This window comes from Gossypium hirsutum, chromosome D08 (assembly GCF_007990345.1).
Source record: "Gossypium hirsutum isolate 1008001.06 chromosome D08, Gossypium_hirsutum_v2.1, whole genome shotgun sequence".
Taxonomy (NCBI): Eukaryota; Viridiplantae; Streptophyta; class Magnoliopsida; order Malvales; family Malvaceae; genus Gossypium; species Gossypium hirsutum.
This window is the reverse complement of record NC_053444.1, coordinates 2,495,929-2,523,525: the sequence shown is the minus strand read 5'-3', so window position 1 is coordinate 2,523,525 and position 27,597 is coordinate 2,495,929. Positions and strand designations below refer to the sequence as shown.

The window sequence follows — 27,597 nt, the reverse complement described above, 5'->3', positions numbered from 1 at the left end:
AAAATTTTAAAATTCAAAAAGTACAAAGATTAAATCAACAATATTCACAAAGTACAGGGACTAATAACAAATTTGACCTTACTATTATTATTATTATTTTATTTTGGGTAAATTACCAAAATAGTCACTTTTGTAGTCAATTATGTTTGAAATATTACATATTCATCACTTACGTTAATATGTTGTAACATTTTAGTCACTAAGCCATTAATTGTCGTTTACGGTGTAACGATAAGCTGACATGACAAATCATCATTTCAAACAAAAAAATTAGGTTAAATTATACATTTGGTCTCCATTTTCATTTGGAACTAAAATTTAACCTAAAATTTTCGTTTGAAATGATGATTTAATGTACCACATCAGTTTACCGTTATACTGTTAACGGAAATTAACACTAAGTTGCTAAACATGCTACAACAAAATAGCGTAAGTGACTAAAACATAATATTTCAAACATAAGTGACTAAAATGTAACCCGAGACAAACAAAAGTGACTATTTTAACATTTTACCCTTTTATTTTTATAAAAAATTATTACAAGCTGTGTCTAAAACAATTATGGTAAGTATTGTACAAAAATAGTAATAATATAAATTCTGGATAAGGCAGTCCTTCTATATTTAGCTTCTACAAACTCTGTCAAAGAAAAAAAAGAGGAAACAGTTGAGAGCTTTCCAGGATCTTATCGTTTACAGACCAGAAAACCAGTTTTAATGGCAACAAATGATTATGAAAGTGTGTTGAAGATGTTGGAGGAAATAACAACAAATGCTCGACAAATCCAAGAGCAGTTATTGGGTGAAATACTGAGTAAAAATGCTGAAACTGAGTATTTACAGGGATTCCTCCATGGCCAAACCGACAAGCAACTCTTCAAAAAAAATGTACCCATTGTTACTTACGACCATATCAAGCCTTACATTGATCGTATTGCTAATGGGAAGGCATCATCTGATATACTTTTAGTTGAACCCCTCATCGGGTTCTCATTAAGGTATGAATTTTCTGTGATTTCCGTCTCTGTTTTTCCATAGTGTTTTACCCTTTCTTCTTTTTTTCTGTCATGTGTTTGATTAAATGCAGCTCCGGGACTTCGGGTGGGCAACCAAAGCTGATACCTATCACGGCTGAAAGTGCTAACGTAACGGCGGCGTTGGGTAACTTGCACCTGTCTTTGATGGTCAAGTAAGTATGATTTATGCACTGAAAGTGATAGATTAGTAGATTGAAACATGGAACATAGCTAAGTTATTTCGGGTGCTTTTAAAGTTCATTGATTACTCCTTGATCAATGAGATTAGAGACATGATTTTTTAAAAAGTTACTCGTTTTTAATTAGACATGATCATGGGTTGAGTCGGGACGAAGTAAAATTTTAGATCCATTTTTCTACATTTAAACTTAGTCTAAAAATGAGACTAAAATTTTATCTGAACTTAGATTTAGATAAGAATGCTAAACATTAAAATAAATATTTTCCAATAAATTAAAAATACAATAAAAAAAGTGTTTATACTTAAATAAGACTAAAATAGATACTTTTAAAATAATAACAAAATTAACAACAAAACAACAATTATATAAAATAAAAACAATAACAATAACAATATAAAGTAAAATGACAGTAAAAAAAATTAAGCAAATTCGAGTCAAGCCAGGGCAAAAATTTTTACCCAAGGCCTGACCTATTTAGAGAACGGACCTTATTTTTGTTAAAACCCAATTTTTAGACCTATATTTTTATTCAAATCTTCTCATTTTTCGGATTAACCTTCAAGTTTAGACGAGTGTACGGGTGATTATCAAGTCTATATCCAACTCACCCCTGAGTTTGAATAATATAGGTATCTTATATATGTTATGTTGGTGGCTTGAAATATTGGTGAGTTTGTCTCATCTTCAAAAGAAAATGAAAACAGGAGCCTGTGTAGTGTCTTTATATGGTATATAAAAAAAAAGTTGATGCGGGAAAAGTTCTAAGTTCAGGCATAAAGTGATTTAACCCCAAATGAATTATGTAGCATCAATCGTTTTTGGTTTCCATCCTGTTAGATCTTCCTGAGACATTGTTGCTGAAAGCCCCCCTCCTTTTGGTCACTGGCATAGGAACAGCTCTGAAGAGCTTTTACAACAGCAGAGTCCTAAAACTAACCACTTCGGTTTATCCATTTACAGGCACTTTGGTGACCTAAGCCAAGTTGGTAAAAGAATGGAACTTTTGTTTGCCAAACCAGACGTTGAAACGCCTTCTGGCCTCAAGGCAAGTGCAGTCACAACGAGAGCATTCAAGGAGAGTAGCTTTCAAGCCATTTTGCCCAAGCTTTACACTAGCCCTTATGAGACTATCTTTTGCCCGGACACCAAACAAAGCACGTACTGTCAGTTACTTTTTGGTTTAATACAACGTGACGAGGTCGTGGTGATTGGCTCAATCTTCGCAGCTACGGTTTTAAGAGGTATCAAGTTCATAGAAAATAACTGGCGAGAGCTATGCTCTAATATAAAAACAGGTAAAATAAGTGATTGGATCACAGACTCGGGATGCAGAAAAGCAGCATCATTGATCTTGAAGCCTAATCCCAAATTGGCTGACTTGCTAGAAGACATATGTAGTTGTAAATCATGGGAAGGAATAGTGAGAAAGCTATGGCCTAAAACAAAGTACATTGGTACCGTATGTACAGGTGCCATGCTACAATTTACTGCAGAACTTGAGTTCTATTGTGGTGGGCTACCATTAGTGTCAGGTTTTTATGCTTGCTCGGAAGGTGCCATCGCGATCAACATAGAACCTCTATCTAAACCTTCAGATGTCTCTTACACAATCCTCCCCAATACGGTTTACTATGAATTCCTTCCGATCAAAGAAGACTGTGTTACAGATTCTCAAAACCAGGTTCAGTTAAACACGTCTCGCCATAAAGATACCGAAACTGTTGATCTTGTAAACGTGAAGCCTGGTCAATGTTATGAAATTCTTGTCACATCTCCTACAGGTAACATTATCCTCAAAACTCTTAAATCACAAGCCGAATTCATTCAAATGCCATGTCCCAACACATGATATAATGATCGAAACTTTTCAGGATTATATCGATATAGAGTCGGAGACATTATTAAGGTGACCGGTTTCCACAACAATACACCTCAGTTCCAATTTGTTGGGAGGCAAAACGTTGCTCTAGGCGTCGATATGGAAAGAACAAGTGAAGCAGACATCTTAAAGGCAGTGGCAGAAGCAAAGGCACTTCTCGATCCGCTCGGACTCATCTTAACAGAATACACTAGCTACGGTGATACATCTTCAACACCAGGCCACTATGTCATATTCTGGGAGATTAAGCCAAAAGAAGGCAACAACAACAACGACAACGGCAAAGAACTTGACCCAAAGGTAATGGAAGAATGTTGCTCTAAAATGGAAGATTCATTGCATTTTACATATAGAATGTATAGGAAAGAAAACATAATTGCAGCTTTGGAGATTAGGGTTGTTAAACAAGGAGCTTTTGAGGCATTACTGGATTACTTTGTGTCCAATGGAGCTTCTTTGAGCCAATACAAGACACCTATTTGCATCAAATCTAAAGAAGCTTTAAATATATTGGATTCAAGAGTTATAGCCAAGTTTTTCAGCCCAAGAACTCCTATACAAGACAACTAATCCTTGCAATGTTTTCCAGAGAAAATAATAGAACCCATTTCTTCTTAATTTAGATTATGTCTTGTGACATTTTTTTTAAATCCCTTGCTTAAAAGAAAATTTTTATTTTTATTTTTATTACATGTATTTTTGTTTTCTTCAATGAAAAAGACATAGAATCAATACAATTGGGATCGTATTAGTATTGGTATTGGTCATATTGATTTTTATGTTCTTATATCTTAGTTACTTGAAACCCTTATAAGTTGGTATTCGAATTTATATTAAGTATAATACGATATGAATATATAAAATATATAAAAAGATACTTTGTATACCACAAAAATTTGTGGATATAGATTTGGGTATGTCTATGGCGGATATGGAAGTTAGAAATTAGTATGCTCCACTTGCCATTCGCACATTGTGTTTACTTTAAATTATTAAGTTAAAATTTTGAAGATTAAAATAAACTTTAAGTAAGATTTTTATAACTAGATCAGTAGTCGAATTGGTCAGGTCACTAGTTCATACGGTTCGATTAAATAAATCATTAAATATCACAAAAATAAAAAATTAGTTCAATTGATTTTTTTAACATTGTTTAATCGATTCATACTAGTTTACTGGTCAATTGATCTTATACCTCTCTTTATATAGTCGGCTGATTTCTACTCTAATCAGTCGGTTTGGTCCGGTTCAAACATCATGACTCTAAGTCTCTACACTTCGTAAATTTACAATTTTGTTCTATTTTTATTTTCAAAAATTTAATCTCTCTACTTTTTTAAATTTAAATCCGCTTTTAATTTATATTTATCATGTAATATTTTAATTGAATAAAAACAAAATTAGCTATTTGAGATAATTAATAACATTTCAAAAATATAAAAATTATATTATATTAAAAATAAAAAATTTAAATTTAAGAAAGATAAAATGATAAAGAAAAAAGCATGAGGAAGATACATTGAGCTTCTGTTCACGTGCAGTCCAATATAGATTTCAAAGTCAGAGAAAAACCAAAACAGATAGGGTTTTCCAGGATCTAATCGTTTACAGACCAGAAAACCAGTTTTGATGGCAACAAATGATTATGAAAGTGGGTTGAAGATGATGGAGGAACTAACAACAGATGCTCGACAAATTCAAGACCAGTTATTGGGTGAATTACTGAGTAAAAATGCTGAAACTGAGTATTTACAGGGATTCCTCCATGGCCAAACCGACAAGCAACTCTTTAAAAAAAAGGTACCCATCGTTACTTACGAACATCTCAAGCCTTATATTGATCGGATTGCCAATGGGGAGGCATCATCTGATATACTTTTAGTTGAACCCCTCACTGGGTTCTCTTTAAGGCATGGATTTCTCTCTGTTTTCCATTGTGTTTTCCCTCTTCTTTCTTTCGTTTCTTTAATCCTAAGCCTATCATGTGTTCGATTAAATGTAGCTCTGGGACTTCGGGTGGGCTGCCGAAGCTGGTACCTACCACGGCTGAAAGTGCTCACAAAACGGCGACGTTTAATAAGTTGTACCGGTCTGTGATGATAAAGTAAGTATAATTTGATTTATACACTGATAGCGTGATAGATTAGTAGATTGAAACATGCGACATTGCTATCTTATTCCGGCTTCTTGTAACATTCATTGTTTACTTGTTGATGAATAAGTACAGGGTGTAATTTAACCAAGCTTAGCCTTAATGATATATAAGGACTAAGTACAGGCAAGCTTGAGTTTAATCAAACATCTATCTTTAAGGCTAGAAGTCTAGAAGTCGGCTCAAGATATAACCATTAAATTAGTTTATCAATTTTTATATTTGAACTCATTTAAATTCGTACCTATTCAAGTTGTAGTTTATGCTCGGCTTGATAATTAAGCTTAGTCTTACTGATATATAAGGACAACAATATAATTCAATAATATAAAAATATTAAAAATATATATTAAAAATGAAAAACTCGATAAAGCTTATGAGCCTTTCGAGCTGAGTATAATTAAGCTCAACTTCAGCTCGAGCAATAGCTTAATCTTGACTCAATAATTATCGAACCAAGTTCAAGTGTTTTTTGAGTTAAACTTGAATAGCATGGTAGTATTAGTGTCTCATTTACACCCCTAAATGAGTATAGAGATATGATCCTTTCAAGGCCTTCTAAATGTATGAAAATTTTGTAAAAATTACTCGTATCCAATTTACACCCGAGTTTGAATAACACAAGTATCTTAGGCTTCGTTTGTTTCACTGAAAATGGTTCCGGAAAAATATTTTCTGCATTTTTCAGTATTTATTTCATGAAAAACATTTTGACTGACTGAAAATAACTTGTAGGTCAACAAAAAATAAGCTATTTTTCTTGTAAAATGATTTACCTTTTTTTTTAAATGTACAAAAAGAACTACTCTGCGAGTGATTTTATTTTTATATAAAAATTAACCTAAGTCAAACTTAATATTATTATATTAATAATAAATTTTTATTTTTAAAAATATTTAAAATTAATAAAATATTAATATAAAATATTATAATTTTCAATATTATTAAACATGCATATTTAATTATCTATATCTAATCATATAATAAATTATTAATATAATTTATTATTTAAATAAATTATTTAATATTTAAATTTTAATTTAATAATAAATATTTATGATAATTATAAATATATTAATAATAAATGCTTTATATTATAAATGTTAAAATATGTCATAAATCTATATACTCTTCACAAATTAGGAATTTAGTCACTCTAATTTTATTTTCAAAAATTTAGTCTTTTTACTTTTCAAATTTGAAAATCAAGTCCAATTGTTAACATTGTTAAATTTTTTGTCAATTTTGTTGATGTCACATTTTTAAATAAAAGATACTCGAAACTTTATAATGAACATGAATTTAACAAAATATTTTTAATAATGCTAACGGTTGAACCTGAATTTTGATATCTAAAAAAGTAGGATTAACCCAAAAATAAAAGCATATGGACTAAATTTTAAATTTATGAAGAGTACAAGAATTTATGACATATTTTAATCCAGTATAAAAATATGATTATTTTAATTATATAAACATGAATATTTATTTAAATAATGCTTAGCTTCATTTATCCCTTACAACTCTAATCTCTCAATATGTACTCTCATATGTAATATATGTTGAATATTGGCAATATCCCACATTAGGTAAAGATAGAAAGGGAGGGGGTTTTGGTTTGTTATATATAGAACCCTTCCCCCTTAGGTTTCATCACCCCAAAAATCCAAGTAGTTAATTGTAACTTGGCGTTGATCTTCTCTATTGTAATATTTCTAGAGGAAATATTAATTTGGTAGTGTCCGAGGACGTAAGCTAAATTGGCCGAACCCCGTTAAGTTCTAGTGTTTTATTTCTTATTTGTTTGCTTATATTTAATAGCTTTATGTTGGTTATATTTATTTAGTTATTATTGCTATAAATATCTAAGTGAGTTCTGTCTAGTTGTTGGGTTTTAAGCGGGACCATTTGTGACCCCTCCAATTTAACTAGGAATTTTCTTAGTATAATTGTTGGCATAATAATTATCTAAATATTTTTGATAATATTGTTATTAATATTATCGTCGCTTCCGCAATAATTGGTATCCGAGCCAAGGTTTTGTAGTATGCTCTGTGTTTGCAGCTTAGTCTGATCTTACACATCAGAAACATTTCCTAAAGCTTGTGGGTATTCCGCATTTGGTGGCTATTAAATAGAAGCTATGGCAAAAATGACAGAAGAAAAACCATCCATATCAACAACTTCCACTTCGTACATTTTGTCGAGGGTTGGAACTGCAAATACGAGATTTGCAGTGGAAATTTTTGATGGAACAGGTCATTTCGGCATGTGGCAAAGTGAGCTTCTAGATGCCCTCTTTCAAAAAGGTCTAGATATTGCCATTGAGGAAGAAAAACCAGAAGGGGTTGATGATAAATAATGGAAGACCATCAACCGATTGGCATGTGGTACAATTCGATCATGTCTTTCCAGAGAGCAGAAGTATATATTCAGTAAAGAGACTTCTGCAAGTAAATTATGGAAAGCATTGGAGGAGAAATTCCTGAAGAAGAACAGTCAAAATAAGTTGCATATGAAGAAAAGACTGTTTCGTTTCAGTTATGTTCCTGGTACCACGATGAACGAGCACATTACCAATTTTAATTAGCTGGTGGCTGATTTGTTGAATTTGGATGTGACTTTTGAAGACGAAGACTTGGCGTTAATGTTGTTGGGATCGCTTCCAGAGGAGTTTGAGTACCTTGAAACTACTCTACTTCATGGAAAGTCAGAAGTAACTTTCAATGAAGTAACTGCTACATTGTATAGCTATGAACTACGCCGAAAGGATAAGTTGAAAGGTTCAGGTGAAGCAACAGTGGAAGCATTAGTATCAAGAGATCGTCAGAAAAGTCAGTCTAAGGGGAAGAGAAGAAAGTCCAAAGGTCGAGCTGTTGCCAAAGATGAATGTTCCTTTTGCAATGAAAAAGGACATTGGAAGAAAGATTGTCCAAAATTGAAGAAAAAAGGGAAGACTCCGCAAGATGAAAATGTTGCAGAATGCAATAGTGAAGCAGAGTCAGACTTTTCTCTTAGTATGACATCTTCAACATTACATGCAGATGAGTGGATCATGGATTCTGGTTGTTCCTATCATATGTGTCCCTTTGGGAATGGTTTTTTGAATTTCAAAAACTAGATGGAGGAGTTGTTTACATGGGTATTGATAACACATGTAAAATAGCCGGGATAGGTTCAATTAAACTGAGGAGTCATGATGGATCTACTAGAATTTTACGGGATGTACGATATGTCCCAAACTTGAAGAAGAATCTTATCTCTTTGGGGTCGTTAGAATCTAAAGGCCTAGTTGTGACAATACGAGATGGAGTTCTTAAAGCAACTTCAGGAGTATTGGTGATGTTGAAAGGCATAAGAAAGAACAATCTGTATTACTACCAAGGTAGTACAGTGGTGGGGACAACAACATCAATTTCAAGAACCAAGAAGGACGCTGAGGCAACACAGCTGTGGCATATGCGTTTGGGCCATGCTGGTGAAAAATTCTTGCAAACTCTAGCCAAACAAGGATTATTGAAAGGTACAAAGACTTGCAAACTTGAATTTTGCGAGCATTGTGTTCTGGGAAAACAACGAAGGGTGAAATTTGGCACTGGGATTCACAATATTAAAGGTATTATGGATTATGTGCATTCTGATGTATGGGGACCGTCCAAGACTCCATCACTTGGAGGAAGACATTATTTTGTCACCTTTATTGATGATTTTTCCAGAAGAGTTTGGGTGTTTCCTATGAAGAACAAAGATGAGGTGCTTGAAGTTTTCCTACAGTGGAAAACTAAAGTTGAAAATCAGACAGGAAGGAAGATTAAGGTTCTCCGATCAGACAACGGTGGAGAATATAAAAGCGATCCATTCCTGAAGATATGCCAAGATTGTGGCATAGTAAGGCACTTCACCGTAGGTGGAACACCGCAACAGAATGGGGTGGCAGAGCATATGAATCGAACGCTTGTGGAGAAAGTTCGATGTATGTTATCTAATGCTGGATTAGATAGAAAGTTTTGGGCTAAGACTGTGACGTACGCTCAACATCTCATCAATCATTTGCCATCATCTGCTATAAATGGCAAGACTCATTTGGAGAAATGGTATGGAAAACCTGCTACTGATTATGACACCTTGCGTATTTTTGGTTCTATTGCATATTATCATGTGAAAGAATCAAAGTTAGATCCAAGAGCAAAGAAGGCTCTATTCATGGGCTTCAATGCTGGTGTTAAGGGATATCGTTTGTGGTGTCTAGAGGCAAAGAAGACGATAATCAGTAGGGATGTTACCTTTGATGAATCTGCCATGTTGAATAAGGTAAATCCAGAAAGAGTGAGTAGTACTTCGCAGCAGGTGAAGTGTATTCCGCAGCAGGTGGAGTTTGAGCAGAGTGTGGTAATTCCAGCAGAAGGTACCACTAGTGATTCTTCATTGGCAGATGCAGAGTCAGATGAGGAAGAGGTTTCTACCCAAGAACCTCAACAGCAATCAGAGCCAATTGCAGTCAGAAGGCAGAGACGAGAAATTCAGAAACCTACTCGTTTCACTGACATGGTAGCTTATGCACTTTCAGTTGTTGATAATATTCCATCCACTTACACCGAAGCCATTCAAGGTTTAGAGAATAATAGATGGTTAGGTGCAATGGAAGAGGAAATGCAATCTCTAGAGAAAAACAAGACGTGGAAGCTGGCACAACTACCAAAAGGGAAGAAGGCGATTGGTTGCAAATGGGTATTTGCAAAGAAAGAAGGATTTCCTGACAAAGAAGATGTTTGTTACAAGGCAAGGTTGGTGGCTAAGGGCTACGCTCAGAAGGAGGGAATTGACTATAATAAGGTATTTTCTCCAGTTGTTAAACATTCCTCCATTAGAATTTTGTTGGCCTTGGTAGCGCAGTTGAATTTGGAGCTAGCTCAACTCGATGTGAAGACCGCGTTTCTACACGGTGATTTGAAGGAGGGAATCTATATGACTCAGCCAGATGGATACAGGGTTGCTGGTAAAGAAAATTGGGTTTGTAAACTTAGCAAATCGTTGTACGGATTGAAACAATCTCCGAGACAATGGTACAAACGATTTGACAGGTTCATGAAGGACCAGAAGTACAAAAGAAGCAAATACGATCATTGTGTGTATTTGCGCAAGCTTCAAGATAGTTCCTACATCTACTTACTCTTGTATGTTGATGATATGCTGATTGCAGCAAAGAGCCAAATGGAGATTGATAGACTAAAGGCTCAGTTGAGTAAAGAGTTTGAGATGAAGGATTTAGGGGAAGCTAAGAAGATTCTCGGCATGAAAATAACTCGGGATAGAAAGAGGGGCAAACTTTGGCTGTCACAAAAATAGTATTTGGAGAAGGTACTACAACGTTTCGGTATGTCTGAAGGTACAAAACCTGTAAGTACCCCAGTTGCTCCTCATTTTAAACTAAGTAACCAGTTATCTCCAACGACTAAGGAAGAACGAGAGTACATGGCAAAAGTCCCATATGCAAATGCAGTTGGAAGCTTGATGTATGCAATGGTATGTACGAGACCTGATATTTCACAGGCTGTTAGTGTTGTTAGCAGGTACATGCATGATCCGGGCAGGGGTCATTGGCAAGCTGTGAAATGGATTCTGCGGTATCTCCAAAATACCATAGATGTCGGATTGGCATTCGAGCAGGATGAATCATTTGGTCAATGCATAGTTGGATACTGTGATTCTAATTATGCAGGTGATTTGGATAAGCGACGGTCTACAACTGGCTATTTGTTTACTTTAGCGAAAGCACCAGTTAGTTGGAAATCTACCTTACAGTCCACGGTGGCTTTGTCTACAACAGAGGCAGAGTATATGGCAATTACAGAGGCTGTGAAGGAAGCAATTTGGCTTCATGGATTGCTTAAAGACTTGGAAGTTGGTCAGAAACAACTTAAGGTATATTCTGACAGTCAGAGTGCTATTCATTTAGCAAAGAATCAAGTCTTTCATGCACGAACGAAGCACATAGACGTTCGCTATCACTTTGTGCGGGAAATTCTCGAAGAAGAGGAGATACTTCTCCAAAAGATTCACACTACGGAGAATCCTGCAGATATGCTGACTAAGGTGGTTACAAGGGCCAAGTTTGAACATTGTTTAGACTTGATCAATGTCCGACACATTTGATATGGCGTCGTTGGCGCAAATTTGAAGACACTATTGAAGTTTGTGTTATGAGAAGATGTTCGAAGATGTGGAATATCGCCAAGGTGGAGATTTGTTGAATATTGGCAATATCCCACATTAGGTAAAGATAGAAAGGGAGGGGGTTTTGGTTTGTTATATATAGAACCCTTCCCCCTTAGGTTTCATCACCCCAAAAATCCAAGTAGTTAATTGTAACTTGGTGTTGATCTTCTCTATTGTAATATTTCTAGAGGAAATATTAATTTGGTAGTGTCCGAGGACGTAAACTAAATTGGCCGAACCTCGTTAAGTTCTGGTGTTTTATTTCTTATTTGTTTGCTTATATTTAATAGCTTTATGTTGGTTATATTTATTTAGTTATTATTGCTATAAATATCTAAGTGAGTTCTGTCTAGTTGTTGGGTTTTAAGCGGGACCATTTGTGACCCCTCCAATTTAACTGGGAATTTTCTTAGTATAATTGTTGGCATAATAATTATCTAAATATTTCTGATAATATTGTTATTAATATTATCGTCGCTTCCGCAATAATATATATAATTTAAATTAAGTTTTAATTAAGGATTATTTATTATTAAGTTTATATATGAAATTGATTATCACAAAATATTTTCTTATTATAAAATAAATTTCGACTGTTAAAAGGAAATTGCCCTGTAATATTTTATAACAAATATATTTATTTCATGTTTGTTTTACAAAAAACAATGGAAAATATAAATATATAAATATAAAAAAATTTCAAATGTATATTTGTTTTATTGAAAACAACTTTTATGAAATATTTTTAAGAAATTTGTCAAACAAAATAAAATATTTTACACATATTTATTCGAACACCAAAAAATTATTTTTCGGAAGTCATTTTCAAGGAAAATGGAGGCTTATGTTGGTGGCTTGAAATATCGGTAACTTGGTCTCATGTTCAAAAGAAAAATGAAAACAGGAGACTGTCTAGTGTCTATATATGGTTGTTGGCTTTGGTTTAGGGCCTAATATATTGGTTGTTAGAATGCATACTGGTACAGTCACTAGTTATTTTCTTTCATTTTCTAGGTACAAAAGCTCTTTAATTTTCAAAGTCATAGATTTGTTGGTTGCCTATACATTGATGAAATTGACTTGAAGATATTTGTGAATTTGAAATTCATGCTTATGCATTTCATTCTCTTAACTTATATGGCAAATGAAATTCAAGTCCAGAATTTCTAAACGTAGCATAAATTGTTTTTGGTTTCCATCCTGCTGGATCTTCCTGAGACATTGTTGCTGAAAGCTCCTCTCGTTTTGGTTATTGGCATAGGAACAGCTCTGAAGAACTGAGTCCTAAAACTAACCACTTCGGTTTATCCATTTACAGGCACTTTGGTGACATAAACCAAGCCGGTAAAAGGATGGAACTTATGTTTGCCAAACCAGAGGTCAAAACTCCTTCTGGACTCAAAGCAAGTGCAGTCTCAACAAGAGCATTCAAGGGGAGTAGCTTTAAAGCTATTTTACCCAAGCTTTACACTAGCCCTTTTGAGATTATCTTTTGCCCGGACACCAAACAAAGCATGTACTGTCAAATACTTTTTGGTTTAATACAACGTAATGAGGTCATCATGATTGGCTCAATCTTTGCATCTACGGTTGTAAGAAGTATCAAGTTCTTAGAAAATAACTGGAAAGAGCTATGCTCTAATATAAAAACCGGTCAAATAAGTGAATGGATCACTGACTCGGGTTACAGAAATGCAGCATCATTGATCTTGAAGCCTAATCCAGAATTGGTTGACTTGATAGAAGACGTATGTAGTTGTAAATCATGGGAAGGAATAATCAGAAAGCTATGGCCTAAAACAAAGTACATTGGTACCGTATGTACAGGTGCCATGCTACAATATACTGCAGAACTTGAGTTCTATTGTGGTGGGCTACCATTAGTGTCAGGTTTTTATGCTTGCTCGGAAGGTGCCATCGGGATCAACTTGGAACCTCTATGTAAACCTTCAGATGTCTCTTACACATTTCTCCCAAATATGGTTTACTATGAATTCCTTTCGATAAAAGAAGACTGTGATACAGATTCTCAAAACCAGGTTCAGTTAAACGCCATGTCTCACCATGAAGATACCGGACCTGTTGATCTCGTAAACGTGAAGCTTGGTCAATGTTATGAAGTACTTGTCACATCTTCTATGGGTATGATTTCCTCAAACTATTAAATCATAAGCCGAATTCATTCAAATGTCATGTCCTAACACATGATATAATGATCGAAACTATTCAGGATTATATCGATATAAAGTTAGAGACATTATTAAGGTGACCGGTTTCCACAACAATACACCTCAGTTCCAATTTGTTGGGAGGCAAAACGTTGCTCTAGGCGTTGATATGGAAAGAACAAGTGAAGCAGACATCTTAAAGGCAGTGGCAGAAGCAAAGGCACTTCTCGATCCGCTCGGACTCATCTTAACAGAATACACTAGCTACGGTGATACATCTTCAACACCAGGTCACTATGTCATATTCTGGGAGATTAAGCCAAAAGAAGGCAACAACAACAACAACAACGGCAAAGAACTTGACCCAAAGGTAATGGAAGAATGTTGCTCTAAAATGGAAGATTCATTGCATTTTACATATAGAATGTATAGGAAGGAAAACATGATTGCAGCTTTGGAGATTAGGGTTGTTAAACAAGGAACTTTTGAGTCATTACTGGATTACTTTGTGTCCAAAGGAGCTTCTTTGAGCCAATACAAGACACCTATTTGCATCAAATCTAAAGAAGCTTTAAATATATTGGATTCAAGAGTTATAGCAAAGTTTTTCAGCCCAAGAACTCCTACACAAGACAACTAATCCTTGCAATGTTTTCAAGAGAGAAAAGAACTTCTTTGTTGTTGTTAATTTAGATTATGCCTTGTGACTTAATATTACTTTGTTTCCAATGTTATTTGTTTTAAGCCTCTAGCTTAAAGAACAATATAATTGTTATTTTTGTTGCTTGTACTTTTGTTTTCTTCAATGGAAAAGGGTAGAGAATTGGTGCAAGCGGCATCCTATTAGTATCGGTATTGGTCATATTGGTTAGTACATTTTTATATTTAGATTTGTTCATAAGTTAGATTACTTATCCACGCTTGAAGGTTGGCTTGAAATTTGAGAGAGTTTAGTAAAAAACGTTATGCCCAAAAGTGGGCTTGGGCAAAAAAAAATCTGTTTCTCATATGGGTCGTATTCGAGGTTGAACATTCAAGACTTGAGCTTAGCTCGGTTCGGTTCATTATTTTTAAAGTTTGTAATGTTTTATATTCTGTTATTTTTTATATTATATAATTTATAACACATAAAAATTAAATTTGTAGTAACATATAATACTATTATATTGTAAATATTAAAAAAATGTTAAGATAATTATATATAAAATTTTAATAAATAAAATATATAAAATTATTAAATATTAAATCAAAATAGTATAAATATATTCTTTTTAAAAATTTTAAAAAATAATATGAGTGGGCCTAAATGGGTTTGGGATAATCATTTGAAAAAAATGGACGAACTTGGGTAGAATTTTAGGCTAATATTTAGAGTTAATCCGAACTTGGACAAGTATAAACTGTATTAATATCATACATAGGTCCAACTCGAACTTAGCTCAGCCCACGTACACCTCTACTTATATCTATAATTTACTTGGAATCTTTATAAGATGGTCCCCGAATTTGTATTAGTATAATATGAATATATATACACTAGGGTGTATAAGTTTATTATTTTAAATCATAATGTTAAATTTAACTTAAATTTAATTTTTTTTTCAAAAGATTAAGTGCTTAAAAATTAAAGTAAGTCAACTCTAATTTCGTTAATTTCCATAATATCAGTTTAATTCCTATTGATTTGCTACCATTTTGATTCCTTTTGATTCTCTCATAATTTAAGGTTTGAAAGAGCTTTCTTTGAAGCTTCTTCCCATAATTTTTCTTTCCTTATCTATGCATACATATATGTATATATATGCACCCATAAATGATTATCACACAAATCATCATATAATCAGTCAATATGAAATCTCACAGATCTCTTAGCCTTTTCGTAGTGTTCATTGTTTGTCTCTGTTGTTCCAATAGGGTCGGAAGCGTGTAAATTATTGTACTAAAAAATCACACAAAGTTCAATTCTCAGGGAAGAGAGGTGGATCACAAGGATCTCTTAAATACCAAGTCTTTCCTTAGTCAGAATATTCCTTCTAACGTAATTTAATAGCACAATTAAATACTACTATTATACCCTCAAATATTGAAAGAAAAATAGGACAAAAAGAACATAAGAGTTTTAACGAGGTTCGGTAAATTATACCTACGTCCTCGGGCACTAACACCAGATGATAACTTTACTATCTCCAAAATATTACAAACAAATAGAATTCCTTAAGAATTCTCAAATGGGAGAAGAGAGAAAACTAAGAGAGAAAGATTGGTTGGGATGGTGTAAATGAGAAATGGTTAGGCCTATTTATAGTTGAGGTTCAGGGACTAACTTGCAAATGGCCTAAAAAATTAGGGACCAAAATTGCAATTATCCCATTCAACTTTAAACAACTTGCCTACCATTTTTTTCTTTCGGTGCCACTTGCACCTCCCATTTTTTTGACTTTTCAACACCCCTTTTAATTTGTCTTTTCAACAATTTCCACCTTGAAGATTTGATTAGGATAATCACATCTTCACATACTTCCTTCAACTCCCCAAATTCGATAAAGCTATCTTTTGTAGTGCCTCCAAATGCGCTCTCGAGCGCCATACACCTAAAGGTGCTCAAATTCTCAGGATGTTAATCAAGTTCAAACAATGATTAAACTTGATTGTTGTTACCACCTTGGTCATCATATCTGCGGGATTATCTGCTGTCGGAATCTTCTGAAGTAGAATTTTTCCTTTTTCAAAGACTTCCCGCACAAAATGATATCTTACGTCGATATGCTTGGTTCTTGAATGATAGACTTGATTTTTCACTAAATGAATAGCGCTCTGACTGTCACAATATAAACTTATGTGACTTTGAACAACTCCTAAGTCTTTCAACAATCCATTAAGCCAAATAGCCTCATTAACAGCTTCTGTAATTGCCATATATTCTGCCTCTGTAGTAGACACAGCTACTATAGACTGTAAGGTAGACTTCCAACTCACTGGGGCTTTCGCAAGAGTAAATAGATACCCCGTAGTTGAACGACGTTTATCTAAATCACCAGCAAAGTCAGAATCAACATATCCAACTACAAACTGACCAAGTGCTTCATCCTGTTCAAAATTAAACCAACATCTACGGTTTTTCGAAGATACCGTAGAATCCATTTCACAGCTTGCCAATGTCCTTTTCCAGGATCATGCATATACCTGCTCACAACTCCAACAGCTTGTGAAATGGCAGGCCTCGTACACACCATCGCATACATCAAACTCCCAACTGCATTAGCATATGGGACTTTCGCCATATATTCTCTTTCATCTTTAGTCTTCGAAGATAATTGAGCACTAAGTTTCAAATGAGAAGCAAGTGGGGTACTTACATGTTTTGTGTTTTCATTTACACCAAAACATTGTAATACCTTTTTCAGATATTGCTTCTGATTTAAACAGAGCTTGCCTCTCGGTCTATCTCTACTTATCTCCATGCCGAGAATCTTCTTGGCCTCACCTAGATCTTTCATCTCGAACTCTTGATTCAACTGAGCCTTCAGCTTATCTATCTCATTTTGGCTCTTCGAAGCGATTAACATATCATCAACATACAAGAGTAGATAAATGAAAGATCCGTCATGCAGCTTCTGCAAATATACACAATTGTCATATTTGCTTCTTGTGTACTTCTGCCTTCTCATAAAGCTATCAAATCGCTTGTACCACTGCCTCGGGGATTGCTTCAATCCATATAGCGATTTGTTCAGCTTACAAACCCAATTTCTACCACCAACATCTGTGTATCCTTCGGGCTGAGTCATATAGATCTCCTCTTCTAACTCACCATGCAAGAAAGCCGTCTTAACATCAAGTTGAGCTAGTTCCAAATTCAACTGTGCTACCAAGGCCAACAAAATTCTAATGGAGGAATGCTTCACAACAGGGGAAAATACATCATTGTAGTCAATTCCCTCCTTCTGAGCGTAGCCTTTAGCTACCAATCTTGCCTTGTAGCGAATATCCTTCTTGCTAGGAGATCCATCTTTCTTTGCGAATACCCACTTGCATCTGATTGCCCTTTTACCTTTCGGTAATTACGCCAATTCCCAAGTATTGTTCTTCAGGAGAGACTGCATTTCTTCATCCATTGCGCTTTTCCATTTATCACTTTCTAAGCTTTGCATTGCTTCTTGATAAGTGATAGGAATATCATCAACAACGGGAAGGGCGTAGGCCACCATATCAGTAAATCGAGCAGGTTTACGAATTTCTCTCCGTGGCCTTGCAACTGCAACTGGTTCTGGTGTACTTAGTGGTTCTTGGGTCAGAACCTCTTCAACCTCTAATTCCTCCATTGTGGCTGGAGAATTAGACTTATTAACTGGGCAAATCCCCATCTGCTCAAACTCCACCTGTTTTGGAGTACACTCCACCTGCTGTGGAGTATTGCTCGTCTGAATATCTTTATCTGCTACCTTTTTCAATGTGGCAGATTCATCAAAGGTAACATCTCTGCTACAGATCATTTTCTTTGTGCTTAAGCACCAAATACGAAATCCCTTCACTCCAGAAGTGATTCCCATAAAGAGAGCTTTCTTTGCCCTCGGATCTAACTTTGACTCCTTCACATGGTAATATGCAGTGGATCCAAACACATGTAAGAAATCATAATCTGTAGCCGGTTTTCCAGACCATACCTCCATAGGAGTTTTTCTTTCTAATGCAGATGATGGCAAACGATTAACAAGATGGCCAGCGTATGTCACAGCCTCAGCCCAAAATTGCTTGCCCAACCCAGCATTGGACAACATACATCGAACTTTCTCCAGCAATGTTCGATTCATACGCTCTGCCAATCCATTTTGCTGTGGTGTATCCCTAACTGTGAAGTGTCAAACAATACCATACTCTTGGCACACATCGAAGAACGGATCACTTTTATATTCCCCTCCATTGTCCGTCCTAAGCCACTTGATTTTCTTGCCAGTCTGGTTTTCGATCATAGTTTTCCATTTAAGAAAAACTCTAAGCACTTCATCCTTAGTTCTCATGGTATACACCCAAACTCTTCTGGAAAAGTCATCAGCAAAAGTAACAAAGTAGTGTTTTCCTCCCAATGAAGGTGTCTTGGAAGGCCCCCACACATCTGAGTGAACATATTCCAAAATACCTTTTGTATTATGGATATCAGTACCGAATTTCACTCTCTTTTGCTTTCCCAGAACACAATGCTCGCAAAATTTTAATTTGTAAGCCTTTGCACCTTTCAACAATCCTTGCTTTGCCAGAATTTGCAAGGATTTTTCGCTGGCATGTCCCAACTTCATATGTTACAACTGCATTGAGTCCAATTCTTTGTTACCGGAAGCTGTAGCGACTGCTCCAATAACTGTACTACCTTGGTAGTAATACAAGTTATTTTTCCTGATGCCCTTCAATATCACAAGTGCGCCAGATGTCACTTTCAAAATCCCATCTCTCATAGTAACAACTGAACTATCACTGGTTGCATCATCATCGTTGTTCCATTCAGATGAGTGGATATTGGATTCGGGTTGTACCTATCATATGTCCCCTAACCGGGAGTGGTTCTCTGATTTAGTAGAACTAAATGGAGGAGTTGTTTATATGGGCAATGACAATGCCAGTAAAACTGTTGGGATATGTTCAATCCAATTAAAGAATCAAGAGATACAGAAGCTTTAGTAGTCCGAGGTCGTTCATACACTCGGAAGAAAACTCAAAAGGGGAGATCAAAGTCAAAGTCCAGACTCGGGAAAGATGAATGTGCTTTTTGTCATAAGAAAGGTGGAGATTATTTTGACTGTTTTTCTTCAAAAAAATTTCTTCAAGTGCCACCCACAACTTATTTGCAAAAGTCTCCTTTGAAAAAGCATACCTCTGCTCTCGAAAAAGGCATGATCGAATTGTGCCACATGCTAACCGATTGATTGCCTTCCAATCTTTCTCCTGTACATCATCTGGTTTCTCTTCATCAATGGCAATGTCTAGACCCTGCTGAAAAAGGGCATCTAGAACCTCACTTTGCCACATACCAAAATGGCCCGTGCCATCAAAGATCTCCACGGCCAATCTTGCATTTGCAATTGTCGGTCTTGTCCACATGGACGATGTTGAAGCTCCTACACCGACCGTTTTCTCCATAATCTTTCAATATACCTAAGGAAATCTTTTCTGATGTGGAAGATCAGTTTAAACTGCAACCACAGAGCATACTACGATTAACCTTCGGCTCTTGATACCACTTGTTGTTCCAATAGGGTTGGAAGCGTGTAAATTATTGTACTAAAAAATCACACAAAGTTCAATTCCCAGGGAAGAGAGGTGGATCACAAGGATCTCTTAAATACCAAGTCTTTCCTTAGTCAAAATATCCCTTCTAACGTAATTTAATAGCACAATTAAATACTACTATTATACCCTCAAATATTGAAAGAAAAATAGGACAAAAAGAACATAAGAGTTTTAACGAGGTTCGGTAAATTATACCTACGTCCTCGGGCACTAACACCAGATGATAACTTTACTATCTCCAAAATATTACAAACAAATAGAATTCCTTAAGAATTCTCAAATGGGAGAAGAGAGAAAACTAAAAGAGAAAGATTGGTTGGGATGGTGTAAATGAGAAATGGTTAGGCCTATTTATAGTTGAGGTTCAGGGACTAACTTGCAAATGGCCTAAAAAATTAGGGACCAAAATTGCAATTATCCCATTCAACTTTAAACAACTTGCCTACCATTTTTTTCTTTCGGTGCCACTTGCACCTCCCATTTTTTTGACTTTTCGACACCCCTTTTAATTTGTCTTTTCAACAGTCTCCTCTCTTTCTCTGATGCCTATAGAAACTTCGTTGTTGTTGAATCATCTGTGTTGCATGGACCAGCACAATCTCCCAATCATCATGGTTCAGTTGCTAGGCCAACCATGGCTCCTACATCACCATCTGTAGTTGAGCCTCCTAAACAATCATCTGTCTTACCTGGACCATCTCCATGGCCAGCACACTCTCCCAAGCATATTGGTCCTGTTGCAGAACCAGCCTTGGCTCCATCATCTCCATCACCTCTAGCTGAACCTCCTAAACAATCATCTCCAGGGCCAGCATACTCTCCAAAGCATCATGGTCCGGTTGCAGGGCCAGTTTTGGCTCCTACATATACACCACCACCACCACATGTAGCTGAACCTCCTAAACAATCATCTGCATCACCTGCACACTCTCCCAAGCATCATGCTCCAACCTTGGCTCCTACATATCCACCACCACCTCCCCCTGAACAATCATCTCCACCTCTACCGTCAACATCACCCCAAGATTCAACTTCATCTCCGGTCAGCGATCTCACGCCGGCTGTGCCACCTTCCAAGTAATTTGCAACTGCAACTTCTTCATGTGTGATGGTGTTGGCGTCCAGTGTCTTATTGAGTATGGTATTTAGTAGCTTTGTGGGCGTTTTTTAGAAATATTGAGTAGCTTAGTCAATGTTTAGAAATTATTCTTTCGATATTGGAAGTGTTTTAAAAGCAAATTCAAGTCATTATTATTATTTTGCATAATTAGATGTATTAATTTTAGCACTTAATTCTATTATGTTATAATTTCCTTCTTAAATCTTTTATATTTTCATAAGTTTTTATACTTATAATTATATTTAAAAAATTATATAATTGTTGTATTGACTTCACCAATTTTGTCCAACACTTTATTGAAGTAGAGGAAGAACAATAAGGAAAAAAAATTATTATGTATTAGTTTATATGATTTTTATAAATATTTTAATTTTTTCAAGATTCGTGAGTGAACAAAAATATTTTATATTAAATATATATTTATAAAATTATTTCAACAGATGATTATTAATGCAATGGTAAGAGATTTTTATTTGAATTTGTTGGTCTTGTGTTTTATTCTCAAATAATATTATTTTATTATATAAATTATGAAAAGACTAAAATACCTTTATAATAATATTAATTACTTTTTAAAGTAAGGATATTTTAGTGATTTCACAATTGAATTGGTGTCGAGTTAACTTGTAACTCCAACTCAATTAATCATTTTACACATAGTATAGATAAGTTCATTTATAAAAAGAAAGATATTATAAATTGTTAACATTTTTAATTTTCATAAATAAAATTAGAATATTTTGAATTTAATAATTTAAAAATAATAATTTTCACTTTTTTTCATATGTTTTATACCATAGTTTTGTTTATTTTACCCATAAATTTCAAATTAATACAATTTCTTTTCCAGTTCCTTTCAATTAAAAATATACATAAACCTTCTAATGACCCAAAAAGAAGTTTTTATACATGAGATTGGATTTTCAATTTTCTTGATCCTTCTTTATCAACCCTACTTAATTGCAAGGGGCAACTAAGCAATTATATCAAAATTTAATCCATCAATATTCATCTCAACTAGACCTGTTCATAAGTCAGGCTATCCACCCGGAATTTGAGAGGGTTTAAGCAAAAATATTATACCCGAAAATGGGTTTAGACAAAAAAATTAGGCCTGTTAAAAATATAGATCGACCTCAAGCTTGAACACTTCAGGTCAAGCCTAACTCATTTTAAATTTGTAATACTTTATATTATGTTATTTTTATATATTATGTAATTTAAAACACATTAAAAAAATAAACTTATACTAAATACATAATACTACTCTAATGTAAACATTAAAATAATGTTAATACTATATAAAAATTTTCAATAAATAAGAAATGTATAAAATTATTAAATATCAAAATAAAACAATATAAATATTTTTTTAAAAAAAATATAAACGGACTTAAAATAGGCTTAAGTTAATCTTTTACAAATATGAATGGGTTTAAATAAAATTTTAGACCAGGCTAAATTTAGATAAGCATAAAATATGTCAATATCATACTTAAGCTCGACCCAAACACAACCCAACTTGACCCATGAATACCTCCAATATCAACTACTCGTGAAATATTATAATTTTTTTTTATCTAAGCCCATTTCGGGCCATCCAAATTAGTATTCATTAGAATAAAAAGTTATTAATAAATATTTTGTAATTAAATTCAAATAAAAATACTTTTATGAGAGTAATTCAACCCAAGTACAAATTACATGATCCAGAGCCGATATGAATCAAGTCTACCGGCTCGTACCTTGAAAAAGTTTATTGAATAATATTCATGCCTAAATCACAAATACAAGATTGGAAAATTGAGTCATAGCCATGGCTATAAATAGATACAAAAATGGGTTGAAATGATTTAGAAGAATAGCCATCTCTTCCTTCTACCCCTCTGCAACATAAACACAAAGCTACCAACATTATTATTATTAATACCTAGCAATTGAAATGGCATAGCAAGTAGCAAGTTTGAAACTTCCGCTGTGCAAAGACTTCACAATAAGCCTATATCATCCTCATTGCTTTCATAATATTTAATCCCAACCGGAGAGTGAGTGTTGGGTATGAGTCTGCTATTGCTTAGAAGGTTTTTCATATATTTGAAGGATTATACTCTCGTGTTCAATACGTACTCAATACATATGTCGAACAAAGTCCATAATCTATTTGTATTGTTAAAAACTAACATGATTGATAAAATAACCGATAGTGACATGTGGCATGCCATGTGTAACTCATACTGATGTATAAGGACTAGATTATATCAGTAAAAATAAATGGAATTTTTAATAAAAGCACCAGTTTGCTCTTTGATTTAACATATAAAGACTAATTTGTCCATTTTTTTAAAGTGGAGGGGATAAAATACAATCTGACTCCTAGTTCGGGGCCTCCATGATACTTTTACCATCAGAGCTGATTATAATTGCATTCAATACAAGACTATAACATAACATTTGTAAGGGAAAAAAGAAAATACAAACCTTTTGATTTTCAGTTTGTGATGGTATTACGATCGGTTGAGGAAGGACGCCATTATCGATGTTCTGAATGTACGGTCGCACCTTCTCCTCCAACATCTCATTTAACTAAACACCAAATATCGGTTATGATAGAAAATACACACAAAAATAAAACATACTGAATCCATTATAGAAATAAAGGAAGCAGTCTCTAAGAGAAAATAAGTTTAAATGTATGTGTTATGATACTTGGACTTGGGTGGCACAAGTTTGATTAAATACCTTCTCTTGACGCCATTTGGTTTCCCATTGCGCATCTAAAAGTTTATCAGCAATTTCTCGTTGAGCATTAAGAAGAACAGTCATTTCATACAGTTTTGCTGGATCTTTAAGATCATCTTCACTCCACGAAGATGCATTTAGGGGAAGGTCCAGATTCTGAAAGCACCACCAAAGTTTAGTCCGATTATTGCCATTACAGTTTCTTTCTATGAAATATACAAATTATACAATATGACAGCTGAGGATACTCACACCCCAATTTTGTGGCCGTGGAGGAGGATCTAGTCTCATGACTTCGGCCTCCAACGCTTTCTTGGCCTTGTAATAAGGAACATTTTTCACTACAACAGGGTCATCCCTCGCACGAACAGGATCTAGGGTAATCAGGCCCTGTGAATGTTAAACTAGGTCACGTCATGAACTTTCGAAAGAAAGAAACCATATGATATGTTGCTCCAACTATTCATTTTCTTGAAGTACCCATGTGTGACATAACTATCCTACACATATGATATTCCAAGGACTCATATTGTACTACATAGTTATCTTACACATGTTACTAAAAAAATGCCTACATAAAACATGATCTTACTTCCTGCAAGTGCTCCCAGCCTGGATTTCGCTTTGCCACTACATCCCGTAGTTGGTCATACCGCATTGATTCCTAGATTCAATAGAAAATAAAGCAATTACAAGAATGCTTTGATTAGATAATAATGAATGTCATCTATTGAGTAGTGAGATCATACATACATACATACATACATACATACATACATATTATCATGTAGACTAGATTTCTAACAAATATAGTTCACGTTCAATCTCCAAAATGCTATCCATTTATTGCCATGGATTCTTAGGATATCAATACGAAAAAAAGTGAGATCATAGACATCTATACCTTGTATTGCCACCAAATTTTCTGCTTCACATCATCATCATACTCGAATCCACCCACAATCTGAGGCAGGGTAAGCAACCAAAAAGCTGCAATGCTGGGGTCTTTCATGCTGTGAACAATGTGCTGAAATGGCAAGTTTGGCGAAGAGAGATCAAATTAAATGAGAAGAAGTATATGACAAGGAATCATTTATGGACACTAATTCTAGTACCTTGAGTATTTTGATGGATCAAAGATATGGCGTGCATGGGAAAACAGAAATAGGACTCTTTTCGTATTCTAGTGAATTTAGATAATAACATATTCATTTTCAATTATTTGATGATACAAAATGTTCTCCAGAAGTTTCAACATTGAAAAGTACGTAATGGATAAGTTAGGATACTTGCCTCATATGGATAGTCCATCTTCCTTAAGATGTTATAGGCTTTCCATGGAGGTTCCATTATCTACAAAAAGCAAGTTAAATTTAAGGATGGGCAACTTTAGCATGAAACAAACAAGAAAACCCAAACAAAGCTAGTAGAAGCACAACTAAAAAAAGGTTGTCGAATGTTCTGGAAATATACAATCAATTAAAAAAGTTGACAAAGAAAAAAAAGAAAGAAACTAAGTTGTATTTAAACAAGTAGCCTTTTTTATTCAAGAAAATGTAAATCATCAAACGTCCCATACGCTAAGAGTGATAGAAACAACTCACATCATCCGCAGAGATCCTGACTTGTATTTTGTGCTTGCATTCGGGACAGTGCATTACTCCCTACAAGCAACACATGTTTGAACCGAGGATCAAAACCGAAAATTGTCCGGTTAAGAAAATTCTCCAACAAAAGAAAGATAAGACTCACGGTTCCATCACAAGTTGGGCATTCTTTAGACGGCAACGGTGCATTAAGATCAATGGCAGATGGGAGGTGCACTAACTCTGCTCGATTATCAGCAATAGCATCTGCAACACATTCTGCGGTTGCCTTCTCCCCACTGTGAAGATTCAGAAATAGTCAAAATTTCATATTAAAAACAATCATAATTCACATAGCTAAACAAAGTCGGTTATTGAGAATGCGATTCAAATTTCAAACTATAAAAAAGAAGACTATATAATTACGACTTTATAGTAAGAAAATAGTGGAGGTTGATTTACCTTCTCAAGGAATGAGTTTTGACTTGATAGTGCACTTTCCCTGATCCTTTGCACATGGTACACCGCAAAGCTTGCCATCCATTGCAAGTACGACAGTTCCTAAACTTGACAGACCAATCTCATGTAAGAAAAGGTAAAGAAATAAATCGAAGACATGTATTCCTTTCAACAAAACTTGGTTCTTATTTTACTGTCCGATCTACTTCATGACATTGATAAATAATATGGTTAATGATGTGCCAAAATTTCAGTGTTTCTTTAGTAACAGACCATTGAACATATGCCAGAAAGTATGAAACTTAAGTGTAGAAAATTTGTTTTATTTGTTTCTTTATTAGAAAAATGTAGAAGTTGAAGCCATTCACAAGTTCTACGAAATTCAATCAATGATGAGCAAATCCAGGATTTAACTTCTAAGGATATTGAAATGTACCTTTGACATATCACCTTCTTTCCTAGCTCTAAAGCAATATCATAGGTTCCCAAAGCAGCAATAGCCTGCGATGGACACATTTCAGCAAATCATGATTATTAATAGAGAACAGGTTTGGCTCCTCCTTCATTACTTTTTTTGTCCATTATTATCCAATACATGTTTAATCACGGTTCACAAGTTGACTTTCACATTTAATGGATGAAAAATAATGGACTCATCCTAACCTATAAAGAACATACCAACCACAAAAAGATAAGGAAAACTTAGAACCCATTGGAGCAAAAGACATGAAATTTCAACAAAAGCTCAAAAATTTAAAAGAACAGAAGCTACCCATTTCAGGAGATTACAATTATTACACAAAGAACATACCAACCAACAAAAAAGGAAGTGAGAGTTAGAACCCATTAAAGCAAAAGACTTAAAACTTTCAACAAAAAGCTCAAAAACTCAATAGACTTGAATCTACACATTACGGCAAAGTATAATTACAACAAAGAACATACTAACCAACAAAAAGGAAGAAAAACTTAGAACCTATTGGAGCAAAGGACATGAAATTTCAAAAAAAGCTCAGAATTTTAGTAGACTTGAATCTACATATTACAGCAAAGTATAATTATAACAAAGAACATACGAACCAACAAAAAAGGAAGAAAAACTTAGAACCCATTGGAGCAAAAGACTTAAAACTTTCAACAAAAGCTCAAAAATTCAATAGACTTGAAGATACACATTACAGCAAAGCACAATTATAACAAAGAACATAGGAACCAACAAAAAAGGAAGAAAAACTTAGAACCCATTGGAGCAAAAGACTTAAAACTTTCAACAAAAGCTCAAAAATTCAATAGACTTGAAGATACACATTACAGCAAAGCACAATTATAACAAAGAACATAGGAACCAACAAAAAAGGAAGAAAAACTTAGAACCCATTGGAACAAAAGACTTAAACTTGACATAGATGAAAAACTTACAAAGATAGAAGTATGAGAAAGCTTGGAGATAAACTCGGGGATGCCAAACCCACGAGGAGCGGACCCAGCAATGTCAAAGGCAAGAGTGAACGGAGAGAGCACTACTTTGATTGGGAACTCCAAAATGTCAATCACTTGTTGTCCATATCTAGTTGAGAAGAACTTATATTGGGTATCTGCAAATTGCTTTACACTCTTTATAAGCTTCTCCGTTCCTCGGGACATGGCTATCAAAAGTGAAAGAGAAGTGGCAGGTGGGTTTTGGATAACGTCGAAGCTTTCAATTTTGTTTCATCTTTTCTATTGGGGTTTATAGAAGCTTTTGGATATGATTTATTCGATGATGGTTTAAGGAAGGA

General features: G+C 34.6%; 4 protein-coding genes across 5 annotated transcripts; 3 read left to right on the top strand and 1 right to left on the bottom strand.

Annotated features, from left to right (window-relative positions):
- Positions 1–589: 589 nt before the first annotated feature.
- Positions 590–3,851, top strand: LOC107918405 (indole-3-acetic acid-amido synthetase GH3.17). The gene is made up of 4 exons (XM_016847966.2): positions 590–997; positions 1,087–1,188; positions 2,179–2,999; positions 3,090–3,851. Exons 1-4 carry the CDS (start codon positions 717–719, stop codon positions 3,665–3,667), a joined length of 1,782 nt encoding a protein of 593 aa, XP_016703455.2. The 5' UTR covers positions 590–716; the 3' UTR covers positions 3,668–3,851.
- Positions 3,269–14,477, top strand: LOC107918404 (indole-3-acetic acid-amido synthetase GH3.17). 2 transcript variants are annotated; one of them, XM_016847965.2, is made up of 5 exons: positions 3,269–3,397; positions 4,639–4,897; positions 5,100–5,201; positions 12,784–13,607; positions 13,696–14,477. In XM_016847965.2, the coding sequence occupies exons 2-5, from the start codon at positions 4,830–4,832 to the stop codon at positions 14,271–14,273; spliced, it is 1,572 nt and encodes a 523-aa protein (XP_016703454.2). In that variant the 5' UTR covers positions 3,269–3,397; positions 4,639–4,829; the 3' UTR covers positions 14,274–14,477. The 2 variants fall into 2 exon arrangements, with proteins under 2 accessions (XP_016703454.2, XP_016703453.2); XM_016847964.2 differs by having other exon boundaries at positions 4,639–5,007; positions 13,696–14,465.
- Positions 14,478–20,549: 6,072 nt separating this feature from the next.
- On the top strand, positions 20,550–20,996 carry LOC107919249 (protein TRACHEARY ELEMENT DIFFERENTIATION-RELATED 7A). The gene has a single exon (XM_016848747.1). It carries the CDS (start codon positions 20,550–20,552, stop codon positions 20,994–20,996), a length of 447 nt encoding a protein of 148 aa, XP_016704236.1.
- A 1,688-nt stretch (positions 20,997–22,684) lies between these two features.
- On the bottom strand, positions 22,685–27,553 carry LOC107920811 (uncharacterized). The gene is made up of 12 exons (XM_016850671.2): positions 27,239–27,553; positions 26,256–26,320; positions 25,823–25,921; positions 25,527–25,659; positions 25,379–25,438; positions 25,068–25,127; positions 24,679–24,801; positions 24,367–24,438; positions 24,027–24,164; positions 23,775–23,930; positions 23,514–23,618; positions 22,685–22,921 (listed from the first exon to the last, which is right to left on the bottom strand). The coding sequence occupies exons 1-12, from the start codon at positions 27,461–27,463 to the stop codon at positions 22,889–22,891; spliced, it is 1,269 nt and encodes a 422-aa protein (XP_016706160.1). The 5' UTR covers positions 27,464–27,553; the 3' UTR covers positions 22,685–22,888.
- Positions 27,554–27,597: the final 44 nt, after the last annotated feature.